Source organism: Pan troglodytes, chromosome 20, assembly GCF_028858775.2.
Source record: "Pan troglodytes isolate AG18354 chromosome 20, NHGRI_mPanTro3-v2.0_pri, whole genome shotgun sequence".
Classification (NCBI taxonomy): domain Eukaryota; kingdom Metazoa; phylum Chordata; class Mammalia; order Primates; family Hominidae; genus Pan; species Pan troglodytes.
The window spans coordinates 53,513,798-53,528,355 of NC_072418.2; the positions used below are offsets into that span (position 1 = coordinate 53,513,798).

The 14,558-nt window shown below is 54.6% G+C and overlaps 1 protein-coding gene across 9 annotated transcripts in view; it reads right to left on the bottom strand.

Annotated features, from left to right (window-relative positions):
- SYT3 (synaptotagmin 3) overlaps nt 1-14,558 on the bottom strand; it is a 36,181-nt gene that overhangs the window by 3,420 nt on the left and 18,203 nt on the right. The window contains exons 1-8 of one of the 9 annotated variants that reach the window (XM_063802121.1): nt 14,410-14,493; nt 13,642-13,779; nt 11,890-12,052; nt 6,876-7,401; nt 4,362-4,749; nt 3,726-3,944; nt 472-592; nt 5-176 (exon numbers count right to left, since the gene is read on the bottom strand). In XM_063802121.1, coding sequence (XP_063658191.1) covers nt 5-176; nt 472-592; nt 3,726-3,944; nt 4,362-4,749; nt 6,876-7,401; nt 11,890-12,037 — 1,574 coding nt within the window. In that variant the 5' untranslated portion in view covers nt 12,038-12,052; nt 13,642-13,779; nt 14,410-14,493. Of the gene's footprint in view, nt 1-4; nt 177-471; nt 593-3,725; nt 3,945-4,361; nt 4,750-6,875; nt 7,402-11,889; nt 13,465-13,641; nt 14,018-14,409; nt 14,494-14,558 lie in introns of those variants that run through there. The other 8 variants (XM_024351607.3, XM_016936662.4, XM_063802120.1 and 5 more) reach the window with 8 other exon arrangements.

The window sequence follows — 14,558 nt, forward strand, 5'->3', positions numbered from 1 at the left end:
TCACCAGTCGTAGTCCACCACGGCGATGCTGAGCCCCACGTTCTCCACGCTCTCGGGGGCCACATCGAACACCAGCGCCTCATTATAGGTGGGGTTCAGCGTGTTCTTCTTGATGGAGGTTTTCCGCTTCTTCAGACGCCGCCCCTCGCTGATCAGGGAGGCCTTCACGTAGGGGTCTGGGAACAGCAATGAAGTAAGGAACAGAGACTCCCTCCCTCAGACCTAGGGGTCCAGGACCCCAGGCCCCGAGCCCCTCCTCCCTCAGACCCAGAGGTCCGGGGCCCCAGGCCCCCAGCCCCTCCTTCCTCAGACCCAAGAGTCCAGACCCCAGGTCCTCCTCTCTCCGACCCAGGAGTCCAGGCCCCTGGCCCCTCCTCCCTCAGACCCAGGAGTCCAGATCCCCAGCTCCTCCTCCCTCAGACCCAGGAGTCCAGGCCCCCAGCCCTCCTCCCTCAGACCCAGGACCCTCACCTGAGAAGCCAGTGAGGTCCATCGCTTTGAGGTTAGAGGCTTTGATGATGGTCACGGTGAGGCGCCCGGCCGTGGGGAGGTAGCAGAGTGAGAAGTTGAGCTCCCCAAGATCTGCTTTTTCCTGCAGTTGGGGAAAAGGTCAGCGATATCTTGCCTCAGCCCCTCTTCAACTCTCCCTGATTTTCTCTCCGGTCGGAGCCTCCTGCTTTACACCCTGACATCCAGGGCTCAGGCTTCCCATCCACTTAGCAATCTGACTCTTGGGACAAGGCCCAGTAATTCCCTGGCCACAGCTGCCCATGACCATCAAAGCTTATTTGTTCTGCAGGAAAGATTGGAAGAAGCATGAGTGAGGGGAGAGAGAGAGGAGGGGAGAGACAGAGAAGGTGAGAGAGAGAGAAAACACAAAGAGAAATAGACTGAGACAGAAGCCAAAACACTGAGGGATACAGCTGGAAAGACAGACCCACAGGCAAAGTTCTCAAGTCAGAGGGACAGAGGCCCAGAGACAGACACAGAGAGAGACCCAGAGAGAGGGAGACAGAGACCCAGAGAGAGAGGGAGACAGAGACCCAGAGAGAGAGGGAGACAGAGACCCAGAGAGAGAGGAGGACAGAGACCCAGAGAGAGAAAGGGGCAGAGACCTAGAGAGAGAGGGGGACAAAGACCCAGAGACAGAGAGATAGAGACCCAGAGAGAGACAGAATCCCAGAGACAGGGGGTACAGAGACCCAGAGAGAGAAAGAGAGAGAGATATATATAGAGAGAGACTCAGAGAGAGACAGAGGCCCAGAGAGAGAGAGGGACAGAGACAGTGGGTTGGGGGTGCATAAAGACCCAGAGAGAGTGATAGTTACCTAGAATTAGAGTGGAGGGGCAGAGACCAGAGAGCGAGAGAGAAACCTAGACTCAGATACCCCACTCCCTGCACCGAGAGAGAGAGAGAGAGAGGCTGACTCAGACAGAGTGGGACAAAGACCAAGCACACACACACAAACCAGCCTGAGAGAGGGCAGGAGATTCATCAACCTCCACCGAAGTTTCCAGGACCGCCCCCAACCCTGACACACAGGCTGGAGCCACGCTGGAGCTAGCTGGGAGCTTTGACCAACCTGGCCTAGCCCTGCGGCCTCCCAACTGTCCCAGGACTCTCTCCTTGCTCCCCTCAGGGCATCTGCCCAGGCTGTCCCTCTGCCAGAACACTCTTCCCTCTATCTCCTCCTTGGCCTTTGAGCCTCCCCTCGTTCCACAAGCTCCCAGATCCCCCACAGCCCTGCAGAGGCTCCTCCTGTGCCTCCCCATAACCCTGGCCCCTGACACAAGGCCTGACCATCTAGACCTGGAGCTGCCGAGGGCTGCCTGGGGTACCCAGGCCCTGCTTCTGAAAAAAACAGTGGTTGAAGAAATGAATGAAGGCTGGGTGCAGTGGCTGATGCCTGTAATCCCAGCACTTTGGGAGGCTGAGGTGGGCGGTTAACCTGAGCTCAGGAGTTCGAGACCAGCCTGGCCAGCATGGCGAAACCCTGTCTCTACTAAAAATACAAAAATTAGCCGGGCATGGTGGCAGGTGCCTGTAATCCCAGCTACTTGGGTGACTGAAGCATGAGAATCACAATCACTTGAACCCGGGAGGTGGAGGTTGCAGTGAGCTGAGATTGTGCCACTGTACTCCAGCCTCGGTGACAGAGAGAGACTCTGTCTCAAAAAAAAAAAAAATGAGAGAGAGAGAGAGAATGTATGAATCAATGGAATGAGTGAGGAAAACCTCAATTGATGATGATGGAGAGAGAAAATGAGAAGGGTGAGCACAAGAATTAGGCCAGCATGGATACAGAGAGAAGGCCCTGGCATGGGGCTGCCATGGGTGATGACTGGGAGTAGGAGCTGGTGGAATACACAGGGGCCCTGGGACCTTGGAACTGGGCACTTCAATCTCAAAGGCTGGGCTTGGGGGCCAAGCAGGCAGGCTGGGGAGGGCCCCATGAAGAAGCCTACCCAAAGAGCTATAGGCACCCAGCTCAACTGGACATCTGTCATTGAACAGATGGGGAAACTGAGGCTCAGAAAAGGAAAGAACCTTGAGGAGGTCTAGTCCTCTCCTGATATGAAGGCCGCCCTCCCCACAACACACACACAGCTACCCCAGATTGGCAGAGAACTGGAATGTTGGATAATCCACAAATTAGGTTGGAGCGGGGGCGCTGTAGAGTTGAGGATCTGAGATTTGGTGGGGCAGAAGGGCTCAGGACACACACACGAGAAGTACCTAAGAATGGGGCTGGGGAGGGATTGGAGGTACAGGGAGAATGAGATACCGGAGGGCAGGGGTCGCAAGGAATAAGGAAGAAGCCATGGGGCCCTATAATCTGGATGCTGGGAGAATTGAGGAGTGTCTGCATATTGGGGATCCCAGGATGGCTGAGGCCTGGGGGATCAAGCTATCAGCATTCGGGCAGGGACCATGAAAAAACAGAGGGTCAGAATATGAAAGAGTTCCAATGTCAGGGGTTGGGAAAATTCAGAAGTTCAGAGATTAGAGAGGGATTGGGGCTTTCAGAAGTTCAGAGATTAGAGAGGGACTGGGGCTTCCAGAAGTCCAGACATTGGAAAGTCAGGAAGTTAGGAAGGTAAGAAGTCTGGGGTGAGAGGGGAGAAGTCATAGGGTTGAGGCAGGAAGGCATCCTATGGCAAAGCGGGTGAGAGGTTGGAAAATCGGATCCAGGCCTGATGCTAACATTTGGCGATGTTGAGGAGAGGAACGGTGTCCATTGTATCATTATCTGTTCTTTTTTTTTTTTTTTTGAGATGGAGTTTCGCTCTTGTTGCCTAGGCTGGAGTGCAATGGCATGATCTCTGCTCACCACAACCTCCACTTCCTGGTGCAAGCGATTCTCCTGCCTCATCCTCCTAAGTAGCTGGGATTACAGGCATGTGCCTCCATGCCCGGCTAATTTTTGTATTTTTAGTAGAGATGGGGTTTCTCCATGTTGGCCAGGCTGGTCTCGAACTCCCAACCTCAAGTGATCTGCCCACCTGGCCTCCCAAAGTGCTGGGATTATAGGCATGAGCTACCGCGCCCGGCTCATTCTCTATTCTTGCCTGTAAGTTTGCAGTCTTCCCCAGTGTGATACATTTTAACAGAAAAATGTGGGGACAAGAAGTGAGGAAGTTATGAACTCTGAGGGCAGGGGGCTTGCAACCCGGGGGGTCTCAGGGCCCTGGGAAGGGGAAGGTCAGGGGAGAGGGCCACTGACCGAGCCGCCCTCCACGATGTCCCTCCAGAGCGGGCGGTCAGGGGGCTGCTCGGCCAGCTCCAGGAGGTTGTCCAGCACCACCTGGCCGATGAGGTCGTGCCGCGAGAAGCGGTCAAAGTCATAGACGCTGAAGTGCAGTTTGCGTTGGGCCAGCTCGGCCAGGGGCACCGAGAATTGAAACGTCTCATTGAAGACGGGGTTCAGGGTCTTCCTGTGCACCTGGTGGTGGTGGGCGACAGGAGACAGACACCGTGCCCATAAGCCCCTCCTCCACAGGATCCAGGAGTCCAGCCCCCAGCCCCTCCTCCCTCAGACCCAGGAGTCCAGGCCCCCAGCCCCTCCTCCCTCAGACCCAGGAGTCCAGGCCCCCAGCCCCTCCTCCCTCAGACCTGGAAGTCCAGGCCCCCAGCCCCTCCTCCCTCAGACCTGGGAGTCCAGGCCCCCAGCCCCTCCTCCCTCAGACCCGGGAGTCCAGGCCCCCAGCCCCTCCTCCTTCAGACCCAGGAGTCCAGGACAAGCCCCTCCTCCCTCAGACCCAGAAGTCCAGACCCCCAGCCCCTCCTCCCTCAGACCCAGGAGTCCAGAGCCCTAGCTCCCTCTCTGTGGGAACCCGGTGTCCAGCCCGCTGCTCCGGACCTTGGTCTGAAACTTTTTCTTGCGGTCAGGCAGCAGGTAGATCTTGACGTAGGGGTCTGAGAAGCCGTTGGAGTCCTTGGCAGGGAGGTCCAGGGCCTGCAGGATCCTCACCACCAGCTGGTCCGAGCCATACAGGTACCGCAGGGCGAAGCTGATACGGCCACAGGGTGCCCCTGTGCCTGCCTCTCCAGAGCCTGAGCCCCCACCGCTCCGCCGGCCACCAGGGCCAGTCCCCTGGTACAGCTCTGGCTTAATCTGCCCAATGAGTTTGGCTTTTTCCTCGCCTCCAGGCAGGGGTAAGGGCAGGGCAGGTGGCCGCTCCTCACTGCTGGGGTCCGCCTGGGAGGTCAGAGTCTGCTGGGTGAGGGGTCGGGGCAGGGCTGGGTACCTGTAGGGGGTGGGGGGGAGACCAAGGTGAGGTCAGTGGCTCTGATCTTTGACTGCGTGCAGAGACCTGGGAGACTCCTCCCTGCCTTTCCCTCCATCCCCCAGCCAGGTGGCCACAAGTCCCCTCCTTTGCTCACTGTGTGAGCTTGAGGAAGCCACTGTGCTCTCTGAGTCTCAGATTCCCCATTGGTATCTGGGGGCATTCCTTCTCTCCTTCCCTCCCTCCCTCCCTCCCTCCCTTCTTTCCTTCCTTCCTTCTTTCCTTTTCTTTTGAGACGAAGTTTTGCTCTTGTCACCCAGGCTGGAGTGCAAAGGCGCGATCTCGGCCCACTGCAAACTCTGCCTCCCAGGTTCAAGTGATTATCCTGCCTCAGCCTCCCGAGTAACTGGGATTACAGGCACGCACCACCATATCTGGCTAATTTTTATATTTTTAGCAGAGATGGGGTTTCACCATGTTGGTCAGGCTGGTCTTAAACTCCTGACCTCAGATGATCTGCCCGCCTCGGCCTCCCAAAGTGCTGGGATTACAGGCGTGAGCCACCACACCCAGCCTCATTCTCCCCATTTCAAAGCTAGCTCCAGCCCAGACCTGTGCATGCACCAGCTTCCAGTAACCTCTTTTGGACCTCAAGCTGGTGACCCAGGATGCTTCTCCATGGACCCCTGGCAGACCTTCTTTGAATGCTCTTCTGCCCTTCTCTTAATCTCCCCGGCTGTCTCTCCTCTCTATCCCCACTGTCCTGGTCACAGCTCAGGCCTTGCCCTCTCCTGGACTCTCAGCCTCCAGTGTCTCCCTCCAGCCCACTCCCATATGGCCCCAGAGGGTTCCTTCTACACCCAGAGCTGAGCCTGCCCCTCCCCTGCTCACAGCCCTCCCACGGCTCCTCAGTGCCCTCAGGACAAAGTCCCAGACCCTCAGGCGGGCACTCAAAGCCCCATGTGGTCTGATGTCTGTAGTCACATCTCTGAAGTTTTCTTTTTCTTTTTTCTTTCTTTCTTTCTTTTTTTTTTTTTTTTTTTTTTTGAGATGGAGTCTCACTCTGCTGCCCAGGCTGGAGTACAGTGGTGCAATCTTGGCTCCCAGGTTCAAGAGATTCTCCTGTCTCAGCCTCCCGAGTAGCTGGGATTACAGACACACACAACCATGCCCGGCTATTTTTGTTTGTTTGTTTTTGTATTTTTAGTAGAGATGGGGTTTCACCATATTGGCCAGGCTGGTCTCGAACTGCTGACCTCAAGTGATCTGCCCACCTCGGCCTCCCAAAGTGCTGGGACTACAGGCATGAGCCACTGCGCCCAGCCTGAAGTTTTTCGTTTTTCAAACTTATTCTCATGCCTTGGTGACTAAGGCTTGGTGCCCTGGCTGTCCCCTTGGTGTGGGCTGTCCTCACAATGCACTAGGATCTCGTTCTCCTCTTGTCTTTGCCTGGGCCGCTCCTTTCACCTGGAATGCCCAGGTCACAGCCCTGCCTCTTTGCCTTCCCAACTCTCCCTCAGCCTGCAGGTCTCAGCTGAGACATCTCCACCTCCAGGAAGCTCCCAGCCTTCTCCCAGCTGCGGTTCCCTGAGTCGCTTTCCTGTCTCACCAACCTGGCTACACCAGGACAGCCAGTCTGGGGGTCGCCTCCCCTGCGCTGTGAGTGACAGGAGGGCAGAGTCTGGTGTTTTCCTAACACCCCTCTCAGGCCTAGTTTATATCAGTGCTCAATATACATTTACATGTATATTGAGAAATAATGAATGAAGGAACTCCAGGTCCCACTACCAATCCTGGCTTAGGGTGAAAGGGGGTGAACTGCCTTGTGCCACAGGGGACTTGGGGATCCAACCTTATTCTCCTCTACTTTCCTGTCCTAAGTCCTGCCCCCAGTCTCCTCCCTCTGGACCCAGGAATTCAGGCCCCCAGTCCCCTACTCCTTCTGGTCCAAGGGGTCTAGACCCCACAGCCCCAACCTCCCTCAGATCCAGGAGTCTAGGGCCCCAGCCTCCTCTTTCCCTAAGATCCAGGAGTCAATACCCCGATTCCCCTCCAAATCCCAAACTCATAAGAGCTATAGATAGGAAAGAGACACAGAGGAGGAGCAGAAGTTCAGAGTGGACCCCCAACCCAGTATCCTCTCTCACCTGGTAGTGGGTGCCAGGCTTGTGACCTGCTGATGTGACTGGGCACTGGGCAAGCCCCCACCACTGGGGGGCAGCAGGAGCAACCCAGAGCCTGCTCCCCCCTCAGAGGGCAGCTCAGGGGATGTTTGGCTCGGTTTGACCCCAGCGGCCACTGCTGCTGCTGCAGCCTCTGGATACGAGTCCATGTCCAAGTAGGAGGGCTCAGGGGTGTCAGAACCCCCCAGGCTGCCTGGCTCCAGCAGCTCAGCAAAGGGTGGATGGTGGGCGGCATGGGCATGGTGGTGTGGGCCGCCCAGCAGAGGATGGCCGCCCAGGCCAGCCCCCAGGTGGTGCCCGCCTCCGCCTACCAGGCCTGCCAGCCCGACACCAGGGCCTAGGTCTTTGCGCAGGGGGCCACCGCCCACTGCCGAGCCTCCCTTGTCCCGCCAGGGCACCCAGCACAACTTCCAGGACACGAAGAGAGAGACACCCAGAAGGACAATGCCACAGAATGTCACGATGACCGACAGCAGGCTCACGGAGATGTCTGGAGAGAACGAGGACAGAGGTAGGGGTCAGGATGGGGTCACAGTACATCCTCCCTCTGCTGTCCCCAAAGAGTTAACCCTTCATATTTGCCATGCAATTGTCCATGCAATTGCAAGTGCCAGGCACTTTACATGTATTATTTAATTTATGTTCTACAATCTACAAGGTTAAGTATTGTATTTTTTTAAAGAGATGGAATCTCTGTTACTCAGGCTGGAGTTCAGTGGCATAATCACAGCTCACTGCACCCTCGAACTCTTGGGCTCAAGCAATCCTCTTACCTCAGCCTCCCAAGAAGCTGGAACTACAGGTATGTGCTATCACACCTGGCTAACTTTTAAATTTTTCTGTAGAGATGAGGTCTTGCTATGTTGCCCAGGCTGGTCTCGAACTCCTGGCCTCAAGCAATCTTCCCACCTTGGCCTCCCAAAGTGCTGTGATTACAGATGTGGCCACTGTGCCCAGCCCAGTAGTTCTATATGACCATTTTAAAGATGAGGAAACTGAGACACAGAGAGATTCAGTGATTTGTTTAAGGTTTTACAAGTAATAAATGACAGTTCTGAGATTTGAATCCAGCAGTCTCTCTCCAGATTTTATTCTCTTAATCACTAGACTTTGCTGCCTCTCTATAATAGAACACAACATGTGAGGTAGCACCGAGGTCCTCCAAAATGCTCAGAGATGGTCAAGGAAGCATGGACCTTGCATGACACAGTTAGGCAGGGCAGGGTTTAAATCACGCTTGCTGTGTGGCCTTGGGAACATATCTTAACCACTCTGAACCTTACATTTCCCATTTTCCAAGTAGGAAAAATCAGTTCTTCCCTCTTACAGTAGTTTGAAGGAATGCAGAAGGTAAATCACATGTGGAAGATAATAACAAACATATCTTGAGGGGTGATTACATGCCAAATAGCTCAGTACTTTATAGAGATCAGGTTATTTAAGGCTGCCAGGCACTACATGAGGTTGGCAACATATTTATCCCTGTTTTCCACAAAAGAAAACTGAGGTCTGTATACCCATAGTTACCTGCTCAAAGTCCATAGCTGGTAGGTGGTAGAGTCAGGATTTAAGTCTGGGAAGCCTGGCTTCAGAGCCCATGGTCTTTACTATGATGCTATCACACCTCAACGCTTCCCAATAAATGGTAGTTCAAATGTGAATTTTTATTAGAATAATAAATCCTATTGCTGCCACTATGTGCGTCCAACACCATCAACAAGATAGCTAACGCATTCTGAATGCCACATATGTGCTGATATGCCTTGCAGAGAAACCCAAGTACAGAATTGTTCTTACAATCAAAGGTTTTAGGCTTCTTCAGTAATTGGTACCAGGAGTGGGGTTTTTCAGAAATGACCTTCAAGGAATGGGAATTTGTTTTGAAATGGACTTCTGGGTGTTGACAAAGTGAAAGACGGGGAAAATCCCTACTCCTGACAGACAGTGGGTTATGGTGGGGAAGCAGGTAGCTAGGCCATTTCCGGCAAGGACAGCTGAGTGGAATGGCTGTGTCCAGTTATATTAGGGGACACACAGCAGGAAGGGGTTGCCTTCTGGTCCTGTACTGCTTAGTGAAGCTATAGTGGTGTGTGACATTAATCCTTATGACATTATATAACTTTGGAATGACTTATCCCATTTTACAGATGAGAAAACAGGCTCTGAGAGAGAGGAAGTGGCCCTGCAGGGACATATACCAGGCACTGGCAGAAGAACTCTGGGTTTCCTTCCCCCCTCCCTCTTGGGGTGCTTTTTTTTTTTTTTTTTTTTGAGGCAGAGTCTTGCTCTGTCATCCAGGTTGGAGTGCAGTGGCATGATCTCGGTTCACTGCAGCCTCCACCTCCCAGGTTCAAGCACTTCCTGTGCCTGAGCCTCCTGAGTAGCTGGAACAACAAGTGGGCACCAGCACGCCTGGCTAATTTTTGTATTTTTGGAATAGACGGGGGCACCAGCACGCCTGGCTAATTTTTGTATTTTTGGAATAGACGGAGTTTTGTTATGTTGGCCAGGCTGGTCTTGAACTCCTGGCCTCAGATCCATCCACCTTGGCTTCCCAAAGTACTGGGATTACAGGCATGCACCACCATGCCTGGCCAGAGTGCTCCTTCTTTTTTTTTTGAGACGGAGTCTCGCTGTGTCACCCAGGCTGGAGTGCAGTGATGCGATCTCTGCGGAGTGCAGTGGTGTGATCTTGGCTCACTGCAAGCTCCACCTCCTGGGTTGATGCCGTTCTCCTGCCTCAGCCTCCCAAGTAGCTGGGACTACAGGCGCCTGCCACCATGCCCAGCTAATTTTTTGTTTTTGTATTTTTAGTAGAGATAGGGTTTTACCATGGATGGTCTCGATCTCCTGACCTTGTGATCCGCCCACCTCAGCCTCCCAAAGTGCTGGGATTACAGGTGTGAGCCACCACACCTGGCCCAGAGTGCTCCTTTTTAAGTGACCAACACTCACTAAGCATTCTGGGTGGCCTGTTAGAAACCAGAGGCAAGGACTTTACGAGCCTCCTGAACACAGGTTGAGTTGAGAAAACAGGGTCATTGTGGAGAAAAATTAAACAGATGCTTTCCCCTACTGCCAGCCTGATTCAGACCCTGTCCAACTCAAAACATGAATCCCACAAACCCTGACAGATTCCCCATTCCTGTCTGCACAGACTGGGGAGCTATTTGGGCGTGGAGAGGTGGTGTAGTTGCGCAGTAGAAGATTCACCTCGCCCAGAGAAAGGTTTGGCCCTTGATCAGCTCCCGGGAGGGAACCTCTAAGCCCATGGAATGTCCTGCCTGATTAGAGTGTCTTTGTTTACCTGGGGCCTTGGATCATGTGGCATAGTCTATGTTAACACTGTGATATATGCTGGAGGCCTCCAGCTCAGCCTCTGGAGGAGCTGGAGACTAAAGTCAGCCACACCAGCAATCAGTCACGTATATGAGACTGACCCCCAATAAAAACCCTGCCCACCAAGGCTCAGGTGAGCTTCCCTGGTTCGTAATAGACTGTGCATGCTGTCACACGTCGTTGCTGGGAAAATTAAGCACTGTCCATGTGACTCCACTGGGAGAGGATGACTGGAAGCTCACCCCTGGTCTGTCCTGGACTCTGCCCTGGGTGCCTCTTCCCTTTGCTGACTTCAGTCTGTATCCTTTCACTGTCATAAACCATAACCATGAGTATAACAGTTTCCAGCCAGGCGTGGTGGCTCATGCCTGTAATCCCAGCACTTTGGGAGGCTGGGGCGGATGGATCACTTGAGGTCAGGAGTTCGAGACCAGCCTGGCGAACAGGATGAAACCCTGTCTCTACTGAAAATACAAAAAATTAACTGGGCATGGTGGCAGACGCCTGTAATCCCAGCTACTCTGGAGGCTGAGGCAGGAGAATCACTTGAACCTGGGAGGTGGAGGATGCAGTGAGCCGAGATCCCACCATTAATTACACTCCAGCCTGGGCAACAAGAGTGAAACTCCATCTCAAAAACAAACAGACAGACAAACAAAAACAGTTTCCTGAGTTCTGTGAGTCAATGATTCTAGCAAATCATTGAACCTGAGGGTGGTCATGGGCACCTCCAGACTACAGTGCTGTACTAGACTATGCAGGATTCAGTTCTGCCTCTGCTACCATTGAGCCTCTGGGCAAGCGACTGCTGCTCTCTCGGCCTTATCCCTCATGACTGTCACCTGGACATCCTGCACATGAGGTGCCAGGCCCTGCCCTGGTGCTCAGCAAGTGTGACTGTGGTTGTAATCACTCAGCACATGCTTCCTCTGGTCACCGTTTCCTCATCTGGACAATGGCACTCATAATGTTTCCTCATTCCCAGAACCCTGCTGCTTTCTAGCTGTGTGACCTTGGACAGGTCACTTCACCCTTCTCAGCCTCAGTTTCCTCTGTTGAAAATGGGGATTATATGTTCCACAAAGGGTCACTGTGAGTAATCATTGAGATGTGCAGAGGACCTCGCATGCTGCCTGGACCACAGTTGGTGCTCAGTAAGTGAATCCCAGCATTGTTCTAAGTGCTTCGTAGGTGTTATATCATTTAAGTCTTTCATCTGCTCTATGAAGCATCCCTTTTATTATCCCCATTTTCCAGATGAGGAGACTGAGTCCCAGAAGAAGAGTCACTTACCTACAGCCATGCAGTTATTAATAAAGTGAGGGAGATGGGACTTGAACCCAAACAAGTCAGTCTGACTCAAGAGCCTGACATTTGCACAAGATGCAGAGAGATATCTGAAGGGGGCATTTGGTGGTGGTAGTCGGAGGGAGGCCCACAGGGCAAAACTCAAAAAGCAGACCACACAGCTCCTTCTCCTTGGATCAGAGATTTGGGAGAAGGGCAGCAGCAGGCAGGATGGGGGCAAGACTCTATGAGGGACTGACCCCACAAGCAATGGAAAGCTGAGCAGTTCTGCTCCGAGTCTCCTGGCCATAGTGCAAGCAGGGGGCTGGCCAAGACAGGCAGGGGTGCTGACCTGCATCTGGACCCCGGGGATAGCCTCGGATTCGGTCATTGAACTCCTGGCACCTGTCGTTGGTGTCAGCATCTCGGACCCGCGCACAGAGGTCCGAGACCAGGATGAGTGCCCGCCGGCAGAGGTCATCCTCGTAGTCTCCTGACATGGTGGCCGTCTGGTCCTGTGCGTGGGAGGGATGGGGCAAGGGTGCAGATGGGAAACAGAATGGGAGTGCAGGGTGGGCAGGTGTGGAGATAAGGGTGGAAAGAGACACCGAGCAAAGGAAGGATGGGCAAAGGGGACAGAGATTAGGGGCAGATGGATTAGGGATGGAGATTCGAGGAAGAAGGACAAGGTGACAGGTATTAGGGATGGACAAGGAAAAGGAATTAGGAGTAGACAGACAAGAGGGCAGAAATTAGGGATGGAGATAGTAGCAGGGACTGGGTAAGTCAAGGGGACAGAGATGGGCATGAGTGGAGTAGAGGACAGAGAACAGGGACAAATGAACAAGGAGGAAGAGATGGAGAAGGGCAGTGAAGGGGCTAAGAATGAGGATGCACAAATAAAGGGATGGACAGATGAGGAAACAAAGATTAGGGCTGCACAGATGAAGGAACAGGAGTTAGGGATGAGCAGACAAGGTGCCAGCCATTCATCATTCATTCATTCAACAAACATCCATCCAGCACCAACTACACCCTACGTGCTGTGCTGGTTGCTGCGAATCCAGCAGAGAACAAGGTCCTGGAGTTCCCTGACCTCCCGGTGTCACAATCCAACGAGAGGAGACATAGAGTAAACAAGCAAACAAAAACACATGCACAAACCGGTCACTCTCAGACTGTCTGTGAGAAGCGCTCCACAGGACACAGCTGGAGAATGTGTCACAAAGGAACTCAGAGGGGGGCGGTCAGGGAGGGCTCTCCCAAACCTGAAGGATGACACGGAGCCAGCCACAGGCGGGGGGCAGTGGCGCCAGGGTGGGAAAAGCATTTTAAAGAAAAGCATTTTAGACAGCAGGAGCAGGATGACAGGGGCTTAGGGTAGGAAAGCAGTTGGAGGGTCCAGGGACCAAGGAGGCCAGACTGGGGTAGACGCGGGGAGGGCCAGGAGAGAAGGATGGATGTGGGTAGAGAGATTGGAGGTGGATAGGTATGGTGGGAGCTGGGGGTGGAGAGGTGGAGATGCAGAGATGGGGACCAAGTTGAGGGAGGGAGAGATACAGGGAGGGGAGACAGAGATAATGTGAAGGGCAGACTGAGGCTCCGAAGAGATGGAGAGGTGAACAGGCAGGCAGAAGGAAAGTCAAGGATTGAGACTTGGGATGGACAGTGACAAGGAATGAACCGAGATGTAATTAATTCACGGGGGCTTGAGAGACGAGAGGACGAGAGACGGTGAAGAGGGGCAGGCAGGAGTGTGGGCAGAAATATCTTTGAAAGAGAAACGGTCGAATGGGAGGATGGATGGGTGGGCAAGGACAGCAGATGATGGCTAGAGATCGCAGATAGACAAAAGGAGAGAGGAGGGCTGGGCAGACAGACATGGGTTCATAAGGGAAGGTTCAATGAGCACATAAATGAGAGGAGGCTAGGAAGGAGAGGTGGATGTGGGGAGAGGGGGAATTAGTGACACATGGCTCGGAGCCAGGCATCAAGATGGGTTGAAGGGGAATTAGGAACAGACAGACCAGGGCTCACAGATGGACAGGTGTCGTGGGGGTGCTGCAGAAGGCCAGGACTCCAAGACAGGCATGGTCACACTCACCTGCGCTTATCTCTGCCGTGTCCTGGGTGGCAGCCGAGGCGGCGGCGGGCGGCAGCCCATGGGGGTTCTAGGGCGGAGAAGGGGCTGTGGACCCGTTCCCACGCGCCGGGTAATGAGAGGGAATGTCTGATCTAGGGGCTGAGGCCGGGAGAAAAAGCTCAGCTTAACAGTCACATCTTGCCCTACTCGAGCCAGCTGCCCGACCCCAGGCGACCCACTGGGAGCCCGGCCACCCCCTCCCACCTCCGGGCCCCCAGCTCCCGTTGAGGGCTTAGAGACTACAATTCCCGGCAGGTCTCGCGCTCGCGCTGCTGCGGCTTCATAGACCCGGCGCTGCAGGGTCTGCTGGGAGTTGAAGTCCTTAATGCCTCCGGGCTGCAGAGAGGATGGGTTTTTTTTTTTTTTTTTTTTAAGGTTTTGGGGGGTTAAGACGCTGGGGTCCCAAGACGCTTCAGGGGAGGGGAACGATGTCCGGGACTTCGAAAAGCCACGGAGCCCTAAGTCCTTAGGGGCCACGGAATGAGGAAACGATCCCCCCGCGCTGGGGATCGGTGGGCGAGGGGTGGGATACACCCAGGTGTTTCGGGACCCCCTTCCAGGGCCACGTGCCCCTCCCCCGGGGTGGCCAGAGAGCGCTGCAGCGCTCCCACTCCCCGGCCCGAGATCCACGCGCCTCTGCATCTACCCCGCCCCCATGCGCCGGGGCCGACCCCCGGGATTTGACTGGGGCTGGGGCTGTGGCAGAAGGAGGGGGAGGAGCGGACTCACCCGGAGCCGCCGCTGCCGCCGCCGCCGCCGCCGCAGCCCCGCGCGCCAGCCGCGGTGCCGGCTCGGCTCCTCCCATCGCCACTGTCGCAGGTCCGCGGCTCCTCCCCCTGCACCCCCTCCTTCCCCCACTCCGAACCCGCGGCAAGAAA